Source organism: Chiloscyllium punctatum, chromosome 48 (assembly GCF_047496795.1).
Source record: "Chiloscyllium punctatum isolate Juve2018m chromosome 48, sChiPun1.3, whole genome shotgun sequence".
Classification (NCBI taxonomy): Eukaryota; Metazoa; Chordata; class Chondrichthyes; order Orectolobiformes; family Hemiscylliidae; genus Chiloscyllium; species Chiloscyllium punctatum.
The window spans coordinates 43,824,683-43,837,286 of NC_092786.1; the positions used below are offsets into that span (position 1 = coordinate 43,824,683).

At 38.5% G+C, this 12,604-nt stretch overlaps 1 protein-coding gene across 5 annotated transcripts in view; it reads left to right on the forward strand.

Annotated features, from left to right (window-relative positions):
- The window catches only part of tmod2 (tropomodulin 2), an 84,839-nt gene that overhangs the window by 37,377 nt on the left and 34,858 nt on the right, over window positions 1–12,604 (forward strand). For all 5 annotated transcript variants that reach the window (XM_072565083.1, XM_072565082.1, XM_072565085.1 and 2 more), the window contains 2 exons: window positions 28–231; window positions 2,276–2,432. In XM_072565083.1, the coding sequence (XP_072421184.1) occupies window positions 106–231; window positions 2,276–2,432 (283 nt within the window). In that variant the 5' untranslated portion in view covers window positions 28–105. The remainder of the gene's footprint in view (window positions 1–27; window positions 232–2,275; window positions 2,433–12,604) is intronic.

The window sequence follows — 12,604 nt, forward strand, 5'->3', positions numbered from 1 at the left end:
AATCTTATTTTGTACTTTTCTTGGCAGAAAGCTACGTGTCTGGTTAAGGACTGAATTGTTAGATCGCTACAGAATAAGTGACAACAAGTTACTGTTGCTAAAGAGATGGCACTGCCATTCAAAAAGGACCTTGAGAAGTACAAGGATATTGACGAGGATGAGCTTCTTGGCAAACTTAGTGAAGAAGAATTGAAACAGCTGGAGACTGCTCTTGAGGAACTGGATCCAGAGGTGGGGTTTGAAATTCTTCATCCATCAATTCTTGGGGATGATGTGCTTTATTTTGGAACTTGGTAAAACTTCAAACTAAGTTATTTAACATTGTTTGGAGAAATTAATACAGGTTGTAATACATCTGAGATTAGTTAATATAACTTAAGAGGTTAAAACTTGTGTTGTTCATTTTCCAAACACCCATCTGCTTCCCCAATCTTTAATGTTTGGATTTTTCCCATAGCTGTGTAACTGTTCAGTAATTCATTGTAAGGAAAATTGAACTAGTGTTCCACCTTTCACCACCTACCAATTGCAGTGATGTTTCACTTTATTGTGTTCCTGAAAATGAATTTGTGATTTGTTACAACTGCAGTCTTGAATTGATTGGCTGTAATTTGTTTTGAGGATTATTAAAAGTTCATGGCTTTATTTTCAAAATTAGTGTTTCATTCTTAACCAAATGTTGAATTTTTTTTGTTTTGAGAATTGTATTTTAAAATTTGGACAATTTGCCAATATCCACTGAAAATTAATTTCATTTCCTGTGAATATTCACTGTTCAAAAAGTGCTTGCCCCTCTCCTGTGTGGGGAATTTGATTTAGCTTTCGGATGGAGAGAGATCAACAGAGGAGAGAAAAATTTGAATGTAACATACCCTGAAGCTTTTGGACATGAAAGTTAACAAGGGTTTTGGGAATTACGGCAATTAGAGTCAAAATTAGCATATTGTATAAGAAAAGAAAATAAATTTTTAAAAAAAAGTTTTTTCATTAGAAAGTCTATAATAAGCAACTTGGGGTATGGGGATGGCACATTTAGAAAATTGATGTTTAGGGTAGACAAGGAAAGACTTCAAGTGTATGTATATTTCAACTTGAAAAATATTTTGTCACCTAATGTGGAGAATGTCCTGAAGTAAAGAGAAAATTGATAGGAGTTTGTACTCTTTGAGACATTACTGTCAATGCACACAGTTCATTTCTCATAGGCAAGCAGTGAATACTTTAATAGTTCATGGAGGAATCTGAATGCAGAACAGTTTGATTGTAGCTATTACACCATAAAGGGAGATGCTACCAAAGGTTTTTGGCCTGCACTCATCAGCACAGAATTATAAGACTGACAAATCTCAAAGGAAACAGCCATTTGTACTGCATCAGATTAAGATGCTTTTGGGTTGGCCATTGATTTGGACTCTGTTTGAGGAATTGCCAAGGAATAACCCTAAGGGATCAGTTGTCCCCAAAAGATTTTGTGCAGTGTGTTTTTCCAATTGGCAAAGGCCTGTATATGAATATTTGTATGCTCCCTGGCTTAAATTGGTTATTAGTGGAATTCTTAATGCAATCTGAATTGTTTAGTAGTTACTGTTTCCAATTGCAGAATCATATCAAATATTGGGAGCTATGTTCTGTGTTTTATAAATGTGGGCTGGTGAAATATAAATTGTTGCTGATTGCAAACAGCCAAATGGACAAGCGCTTAGCTATGAATCGCCAGTCATTGGGGTATACAGCTTACATGTATGATATCAGCACAAGTGCATCTTGATTATTCTGCAACGGACTTCAGACTTCTCCCCCAACTATGCACACCTCTCCATCCCCAGCCAGATGCTTTGCCCCTGCTCTCCTAAACCTAGACTAATTTACTAAGATTTGAATATCTACCCTGCAGTACTGAAGAGCACATTCTGACAATAGTTCAATGTGGTAATCTGAGGGTAAGGACAAAGAAGAAAACTGCAAAGTAGAACCAAACATTTTTCTGCCTTTATACCTATTGTATTTTATATCATTCTTCAATTTGTTCTGATCTCCAGATGTTCAGTGGATGTCACGTACCCTTTTATATTCTGGATAGAAGTGAATGTTTTTCTATCTGTTTTTATTTCTGCAAGTTAAAGTAAATTTAAATGTATAGAATATACTCTGTTTGTAAGATTCTCAACTTTTTTTTTTGAATTGTGCATACTGTTTGTTTGTATTCATATGTTTAGAGGTGCTTGATGTACCGTTTTATTCAGGCATCTTAAGTGTGTTTTCTCCAATGTGCTAGCATTCACTCCTGCCAGCAGGCTTTCGTCAGAAGGACCAGACTGTCAAAAGCCCAACAGGCCCATTTGATAGAGATCAACTTCTAGCATTCTTGGAGAAACAGGCCTTGGAGTATAAAGACAGGGAGGATTATGTGCCTTTCACAGGGGAGAAAAAAGGTACTGTACAAGCCTTAATTGATGTTGCAGGCTTTCATTGTTTTCTTGCACGTTTCTGTCTTCAGGGAGGAACATCATGATTTTTTAAAAAATTATAAACGTACCTTCAACTTTCCAGCAGAAGATGAAACCACAATTGAACACCACAGATTTGTTTAATTACTTCTTAAAAACATCATTATAACATTGAAGTATTTCATTAGAGGATTATTAGTAACTATGCTCAGCATATTTGGTAACTGAAAATCATTTGTTCTTTTTATGACAACACTTTAATTAAGTATTAAAATTTTTTGACCATTTTAAAACAGACTTCTAAGGTTCAGTACTTCCCAATGTTAGTGATTGTGTGAGTTGAAAAGGTTGCCCGCCATCTTCAGTAAGATTGTGTACTTTTAAGTATTGGTTTTAGGTGTTAAGTGGAAAACATGCATTCTTTAGGGCGGTCAGTATTCAACGAAATCCCTTGATGTTGCACCAATATATGGTTTGATTTCAGGAAGGGTGAAGTTAACGAGAAACATTTTGCAATAATAGAAATTGTGTAGTCTCGGCCAATTGTCAAATATTTTAAAAATGTAAAGTTTCAATTACAATGTAATACCCATGTGAGAGGGCTTTGAACCATTCCTAGCAGGCATCAGAAATGCTAATTATGGTATTTAAACATGTTGCTGTTGAGGAGAAATGTTTTTAAAATTGCATAATCGGATGGTAACCGCACCGTATCCTTATACGTTTTTTTTGTCCTCTGACAAGGAATACGAGCGTGAGTTGGAGGCATGTATTTAGCCCCAAGATAAGCTTATGCCGAAGTAACTTTAACCTCATTAGATGATGATAGAAGTGGGAAATGCCAAAACATAGCCATATTAAATGCACACTTAATACTCAAATTAATCTCTGATTCTAAGTAATTCTTCTTGACGGCTTCACAGTGCTGGCATTTCCAAAAAGCACCGGAACCAAATATTAAAATATTTTCCTCCATTTTAAATAATATTGAGAGTAAGTTTCCCATGACAATAGTCAGTTTTTTAATAGTTTGTAAACAAGTAGGTTTTCTAAAGGCTGAGCTGTCATATCCCAAAAATGGGAAATAACATTCCCAAATGCTTAAAAAATCAAAAGCTCTGTCATTATAAAGCTGCTGTGTGGAATTAGATCTGAACTCCATTTGTTTTGATTTTGAGCACTTAATTAAGTTCTTAAAACCAATCCGTTGTCTAGAATGCAAAATCCCCAAGTTTGAAATCATGTCTTCACTGAGCAGCAATACAAAGCTTATGTTTTTACATAATATTTGGTTCCTGAAAAGAGGTGCACAGTGTTTTTACTCTCATTATCTTGATTTCTGTAGATTTTTACAAAAATATGAACATATCTAAAGACTGCAATTTCTTGAAACTTGGCACACCTTGACAAATTACATTACATAAATAATATTTAGAACATTATAGCGCATTGCAGACCCTTTGGTCCACGATGTTGTGCTGACCTGTATAACCAATCTGACGCCCATCTCACCTAACTATTCCATTCTCGTCCATATGCTTATCCAATTACCATTTAAATGCCCTTAAAGCTGGTGAGTCTACTACTGTTGCATGCAGTGTGTTCCACACCCCTACTACTCTGATTAACGAAACTACCTCTGACCATATCTAATATAGTCTATATTTAGTATAAATACTTTGCAAAACATCAAAGCTTAAAGGCGGAATAACTCTGCAATTGACTCAAAGGTCTATCTTTTTTAAACCGAGTTATACTTGTATTTTCCACCACCCACATCTGACTCCAAACTAAATTCCAATAATATTGAGCCACAAAGGACTTTTGTTTGAATGGAATTCTTTTTTTAATATCTAGTATATGAGCACAATTAGTTTATTGTAATGACTTTTCTTGCTATTTTTAATCCTTTCATTGGTCTATTATTCCTGAAATAATCTTCAGACATGAAAACATTGATAACGATCTCAGTAGAGTCAGGTAGCTATTTTAAACAGTAAAAGAAATCCAAAGTGAGTTATTTCCTAGCAAAATGAAGCCACATGATTCTACAGTTAAGTAAGAATTTTTACTTTGAGAGTCGAACACAAGAAATACTGAATACTGTTTTAGTATCATCCTTACTCAAAAACCCAAAGACAATATTAGTTAAACATGAATTAATTAGCAAGTTGTTGATTTTTAAACTATAAATTACCCATTAAATGGCAAATACAACTAAGATCTCACTAATTTGCTCAACAGTCCGCTCAGCACATCAGTCGTCAAGCTCAGTCGCAAAATTCTTCGAAACTCGATCTCCTCAAAAAATGTAGCTCCCCCATTAGGAACTGGTTGGTTTTGCACTTTACGGCAGCATGCGACCTATCTGAGTTCCACAGGCATAATCTATACCAAAAACGGCCATGCATGCAGGACCTCCTCAACTCAGTATGGAAGGCATTGTTAATTTAAAGTAACAGACATGATTGGAGCAACTGCATTTTTGTATGCTCTCAGATGATGGACCACTCTCTCTTTTGATACCTACTCGACCACTAAATTCAACAAATCCTACTGAGCTTTGAAGGCAGTCTGTGCCCTTTTCTATATGCTTGAACCAATTTGTCTCCCAGGGAGTTTTGATTTCTAATCTCAATCAATTTTTGTTTCCTTAGCAATTGGAAGGTTGAGTTTCCTTTCTCTGCTTTAATTCTTTTTCTCTTTTCAATTAGTCTGTCTCAAAAAAAAGTCTCAACTGTGGAATCCAACATGATAAAATTGGAATGAAATTTAAAAATGCTAAATCATGGCACTTAACTGACTTGCTCTCAAGTTTATGGGTACCCTGAAGACTTCCATATGAGTAGAGCTACCAAAGCAATATCCTGCACCATACAAGAGCAAGTCAGTTCTCTTTTGATACATGGCATCTGCTACAAAAACCAGGCTGTTTCCTTCAAAGATTTGCATTGAATTAAAAATGCGTCTTTTGTAAGCAATTGAGCATACTCTTAGTATCTTTTCTGGACCATTATATAGAACAGTATAGCACATGCAAACAGGCCCATCAGCCACCATGTCTGTGCTGACCATGGTACCATTCTAACTAAGCCCATCTGCCTGTAGATGGTCCATATCCTGCTCTTCCCTGCCTGTCCATCTGCCTATCTAAATGTCTCTCAAACTTTTCTGTTGTTTTTGCTTCTACCACTTCACCAGCCAAGCATTCCAGGCACCTACCACACTCTGTATAAAAGAAAAATCACTTGCCTTACACATTTCCTTTAAACATTTCTCCTCTCACTTTAAATCTATGTTGCTTAGTATTTGATATTTCCATACTGGGAATAGTCCTCCTAAAAAAGCATTTCATAATTTTATAAACTTTTTATCAGGCCAACCCTCAGCCTCAACTCTAGCAAAAACAAAATTCCAAGTTGGTCCAACCTATTCTTATAACTAATTACATTATGTAAGGCCTGTTTGTCCATTCTGAAATCTGAAGAGATTGGAACAAACTTGTGAAAATGAAAAAAACAAATTTGACATGGCTATACATTCACTGTTGTGCACTGGAATCTTCAGACAGGATTCCATATTATTATCCTTTAACTGATAAATATTCTTTTATAAAGCATCAGAGTTAAGTGCTGAAATACAGCAATCCTGATGTAAATCTTGCCTTTTGAAATTGCAGCTGGCAAATGGTTTAAATCCTTTATCAATCATATAAATATCAAGCTGATGAAGTGTCCATTTTGCATGAATATTGAGGTCACATATAATTAAGGGTCTGAACACCCCTCTCATTCTTCAGTGAATTGAAATTATTTGTCTCTATTAAGGTCAAAGTGGGTTCTGTCTAATTTTTTTTGCGAAGATAATCTATAACCAGTGCCATTAAATAGAAGAGAAGTACTTCAACCAGATTTGCAAACTGTGCTCAGGAAAAGATTAGTTATCTAGCCTCAATGGGCTATCATGTTTAGTACATTCACAATGCAGGCTTCCATGTGTGTGGAAAAATGATCTAATACCATGGCCAAAGGGACGAATATAAAATTTGTTCTGAATTTGAGATTCCCTCCACAACGTTTAGTTCCTAATCTGTTGTAACAATTTAATCCTTTAACTCTTGTTTGAATCAAGTGAATTTGCACCGTACACTTTCCAAGATTAATACATTGTATTGAGATTTCCTGAGAGATGTCCAAAACTGAATGCAATACTGCAGATGAGACCTGCTCAACTGAAGCATCACTTAGTCACTTTTGAATTCCTACCTTCTTGAGATAAAAACGAGCATACTCTGAACCCTTTTCATTGCGAGTAAATCTGAGATTGAGTACAAGGATGCACAAATCTCTTCGCTCCTCCACAGCTCCTAGTCACTCACTGTTAAGAAAATACTTTAGTTGTATTTTTGAAATATATTCATTAATTGTGTATTTAAAAACATGAGGCCCTTTTATAGGTTTCTAGAGGATTCCTCTCCACTCTCTTTCATTCTCAACTCCAAGTGTTGTGGGTGTTTGTCACTGAAATTGAAATGAGGGTTAGCTGCTTTCCTCTGTTCTACTAGCTACCAGGTTAAACTTTGTCTAAAGGATACCGTTGCCCTAGCCATTAACTCTATAATTTCCATGGTTTTCTCCTATCTTCGGTCATATTCTCTTCAAGCTCAGCTTGTTTATTCTCACTAAATTGCAGACCACTTGACTTGCATCTTAGCTACCATGCTAGCCAATATTGTTAATTGATCTCTCTCAAGTAATGTACCCTCTTCTCAAATTCTGCATGTTACCACCTCTTTCTCATAAAACTAGTTCTTGACCCTGCTAGTGTTGTAAACTGTTGCTCAATCTCCATGTGGGGAGGCAATAGCTTAGTGTCAATCCAGAGACCCAGATAATGTTCTGGGGACCCAGATTCACATTCTATGATGAAATACAAATTCAGTGAAAATCTGGAATTCAGAGACTAACAATGATCATGAATCCATTGTCATTTGTCAGAAAAACCCATCTTGTCCACTAATGCCTTTTAGGGAAGGAAAATTCCATCTCTACCTGATCTGGTGCACGTGTGGTTGACTCTTATCTCTCTGGGCATTTAAAGGTGGATAATAAATGCTGGCCCAGGCAGAGGTGCCCACATCCTGTGAATAAATGTGGCACAGTGGTTAGCACTGCTGCCTCACAGCGCCAGAGACCCGGGTTCAATTCCCACCTCAGGCGACTCTGTGTGGAGTTTGCACCTTCTCCCCGTGTCTGCGTGGGTTTCCTCCGGGTGCTCTGGATTCCTCCCACAATCCAAAAAATGTGTAGGTTAGGTGAATTGGCCATGCTAAATTGCCCGTAGTGTTAGGTGAAGGGGTAAACGTAGGGGAATGGCTCTGGGTGGGTTGCCCTTCAGCGGGTTGGTCTGGACTTGTTGGGCCGAAGGGTCTGTTTCCACACTGTAAGTAATCTAATCTAATCTCAAGTGAATGTGCTGTCATCTTCCAAGGCCCAAACTTTGAATTGGACTGAATTTTGTTTCGTTCCACAATGCTAAAACCTCTCTTCTCAAATAGTAGAGGCAAGACCTAAGTCAAGTGATGTTGGGTTGAAATAGGCGGTCCTATAATGACTGTCATTTCATATAAACCTGTTAGACTCTAACACGATGTTGTGTGAAATTTTACTTTGTCTATCCCAGTCCAACACCAGCACCTCCACATTACTATGTTATGGCTAGAGTAATATGGTCAGAACTTCATCGGATTCAAATATGCACCAACATTGCAAACAATTTGGTTTGGCATCTGGCAATTGGCATCCAGAATGGAATCTCGCTTACGGGCAGCACAGTGGTTAGCACTGCTGCCTCACAGCGCCAGAGACCTGGGTTCAATTCCCACCTCAGGCGACTGACTGTGTGGAGTTTGCACATTCTCCCCGTGTCTGCGTGGGTTTCCTCCCACAGTCCAAAAATGTGCAGGTTAGGTGAATTGGACATGCTGAATTGCCCGTAGTGTTAGTGTAAATGTAGGGGAATGGGTGTGGGTAGGTTGCACTTCAGCGGGTCGGTGTGGACTTGTTGGGCCGAAGGGCCTGTTTCCACACTAAGTAATCTAAACAGTTTTTGGTCAAACCTGAAGGTAATGGCTTGGGCTCTTATCACTTGGTTGGAGGAAATTCTTGATTATCTAATCTGATTGAGGAACAAATCTGACAACCTAGAGATAGTGCCAGTATAGAGCTGAGTGCTGTCTATAGAACAATGGAAACTGATAGTTTCTTTTTTTGAATGGTATTGCCTCAGGTAATATATTATTGAGCAATAGGAGGGGTTTAGGTATGAATCCTTCTCAGACATGAGAAGTTGTGGTAAGAGTAGCTCTTACTCATAATTTGCTGGTTTATAATTGGATTATCCCAAAGGAACGAGTGAGAGTGATAAGCAATAAGTCCTGGAGCAGGATCGAGTGGCCTATCTTATATGACTGCAGATTGAAAGGATAAGGAAACACTTTTACATCGGTTATTACCTGTGGTTTCCTCGGTTTTCCCTTCATTGTGCTATGCTAACTTTGCTGTGTCTCTTCAGATGTTGCCAGACCTTAGTTTTTCTGGCAATTTCTGTTTTTGTTTCTGATTTCCAGAATCTGCAGTGCTTTAGGTTTATTTTGTTTTGGAAATTGTGTCTATCCTAGATAAGGTGGCATGTCCTTACTTGGTTTCATCCCACAATGCAAAATAGCTCTCTTTGCCATATATGTACAGCTGAAAAAGAAATGAGTTATGAAGTCTCTAACTTCAGGAATGCTGGCAAGTGAATCAAGTATCTGTAGCTAACATTTTAAAGCTGCATGATTCCTGCTTGTTTACCCTGCCCTGTTTTGCACTTTTATTGGTAGTCAAAATGGGTGGTTACGAAGTTAATCCACATATTTAAATTTTTATTTCTGTTAACTTAATTAATATGCATTTGCAGCACTCTCTACTTTTTGTGTCAGTTTTTTTTTGATTTCATGCGATTTGGGCATTGCTGACAGGGCCAGCATGTATTGTCCATCCTTGGTTGCCCTTGAGAAGGTGGTGGTGAGCCGCCGCCTTGAACTGCAATAGTTCGTTAGTCAATGGACCTACAATACCATAAGTAATTTATACCATAAAAAGTTTGACCTGGTGACACTGAAGGAATGGTGATCTGTTTCTTGATCAGGATTGAATGTATCTTGGAGAGAAACTTGCAGGTGGTAATGTTACTGTGTTTGCTGCCCTTGTCCTTCTAGATGGTTATGTTCAGGGGTTTTGAATATGCATTCTAAGGAGCCTTAGTGAATTTTTGCAGTGTATCTTGTAAGTGGCATACACTGCTGTTGCTACTGTGTGTTGATTTTGCAGTGAGTGAATGTTTGTAGATGTAGTGCCAATTAAGTGGGCTGCTTTTTCCTGGAAGGTATTAAGGTTCTTGACTATTGTTGGAGCTGCAACCATCCAGGCAAGTGGAGAATATTCCATCACACTCCAGACTTCTGCTTTGTAGATGGTGTTCAGGTTTTGGAGAGTCAGGTGCAATGCTCTTTCTTTTCTGCTGTGCAGTCTTCCGAGGCTTGAGTGGAAGCTGTGCATTGGCATGTTAATTGGCATGTGCAAAATTTCCCAGCTGCGCAGCTTACAGGAAATGTTGCTGAGGTGATGAGTTAGTCACTAAAGGGTTCCTAGCCTCTGTGCTCTTGTAGTCACAGTACATAATAGCTAATCATTCAGTTTTTGTTCACTGGTAATACTCAGAATGCTAATTTGACTGATTTGCTGTGGTACTAAATTCCACCGGCTCATCACCTTTTTGGGTGAAGAAATTTCTCCTCATCTCTGACCTAAATGATTTATTCTACATCCTTCGATGAAGACCCCAGGTTCTGGACTCCCCAGTATTGGGAACAGCCTTCTTGCATGTATTCTGTCTAATTCCTGTTAGAATTTCATAGGTTTGAGTGTGATTTCTCTTCACTTTTCTGAACTCCAGTGAATAAAATCCTTACAGATTCAATCTCTATCCATATTCCGGTTCCATCGTAGCAGTAAGCAGTCTAGTAAATCTTTGCTGCACTCCTTCTGTAGCAACAATATCCTTCCTCTGACCAAACCTGTGCACACTTTTAGGTGTGACCTCTCTCTATGGTGCTGAATAATTCCTGCAAGCCATCTCTGCGCCTGTACTTGAATCCTCTCACAGTGAAGACCAACTTACCATTTGCTACCATCACTCCTTGTATGCTTAACCTTCAGCAATTGGAGAAGATCATCAGAGAACTGGAAGGGAGAAGAGGACAGGTTGGGGTTGAGCTACAGAGGTGAATGGAAAAGAGATGGGGCAGTGGGGCTGGATTGGGAAGAAGGCTTCCTGGCACTTGCGATGACATCACACACAGACTTGGTGAAAATGTGTTGTGTTTTGAACTGTGCGCATGCACATTCGTAATTGCCCACAGTTTGTGTCAACAAACACCTGCCTTCAGAAAAATACCTGTTTATTTCTACTTTTTGGTTTCTGTCTGCCAATCGGTTTTCTGACCATCTCCATACACTACCCCATGCACTTCAATTTTACACATTACTCCTTTTTGTGAAACTGTTGTCTAAAGTCTTAAGGTTCAAATAAACCATATGCATTGACTCAGTGTTATCAACTCAAATAGTTGAATCCTTGAAGAATTCCAGTAGATTTGTCAAGCATGATTTCCTTTTCATAAATCCATTCTGACCCTGCTGGGTCTTTCCACGGTTTTTTCAAGTACTGCTTCAATAGCTGAGAAGTGGAGAGGAGTGCTGAACATTGTGCGTTAGTCAGTGAACTTCTGACCTTATGATGGAGGGAAGGTTATTGGTGAAGCAACTGAAGATGGTTGGGCAGAGGAACTAGAGCTTTTTTTGCACAGTGGTACATCTCTTCCTCTGAGCTAGGAAGTCCCATCTGCTCCAGAGTGTGTTATAACATCTCTGAACAGGTTGATTAGGAAAGCTTTCTACCCTGAGGAACTCCTGGAACTGAAATGACTGACCTCCAACAGCAATAACCATCCTCCTTTTGTGCACTGTGTAACACCAATCAGTGGAAAGTTTGCCCTAATTTCCATTGATTCCTGTTTTGCTAGAGTTCTTTCATCCCATATCTGATGAAATGAGGCCTTGATACCAAGGGGTAGAGTCTCTCACCTCACCAATGGAATTCAGCTCCTTTATTCATGTTTGAGCTAAGGCAGTAATGAGGTCCAGAGCTGAGTGGCTCTGCTAGAACCTGAAATCGGCATTAGTGAGCAGTTTTAATAGCACTGTTGACATCACCTTTTATATCTTCACAAGTCTGGATTATTGAGGTGGTAATTGACTAGATTGGATTGATCCTGTTTTCTTTTGGAGGTGTTAAACCAAGCATTTAAATCTCTGTTCAAATGTAAAAGATTACAAGAACAGTGGGTTTTTTTTCCTGATGTCCTAGCTGGCTCTTAAAATCTCAACTCATGCCATCATTCTGCTGTGAGCAATTTAGCTGCAGTAGTTAACTATGTAACAGTGACTACCTTCCAAAATTATTGATTAATTGTTAAGTAGCTTGGAGTGTTCGAAAACAGATACTTTTCTAAAATGAGCCTGACATTTGTTCAGGTGATTCCTTATTATTTTGTTCTTTCACATGATATGGTGGTGCTGGTCATTCACTTGTTGGTAGCTAATAGAATCTCTACAGTTTGGAAACAGGCCATTTGACCCAATAAGTCCACACCCACCCTTCAAAGAGTAACCCACCCAGACCCCATTCTCCTATCCTATTACTCTACATTTACCCCTGACTAATGTTTCTAACCAACATATCCCTGAATAATGTGGGCAATTTAGCATGGCCAATTCACCTAACCTGCACATCTTTGAATTATGGGAGGAAACCCATGCAGTCACTGGGAAAATGTGCAAACTCCACACAGACAGTCACCCGAAGCCGGAATCGAACCTGGATCCTTGGTGTTGTGAGACTGCAGTGCTAACCACTGAGCCATCGTGCCACCCCAACTGTTCTTAAGATTCGGTGTACAAATATGGATGAGAAACCCCATCTGTTGAAGGAAAGACCATCATCTCCCCGTTTTTAGTATCCAGCTTGATTTCTTACCTGCATTGTCATATTTA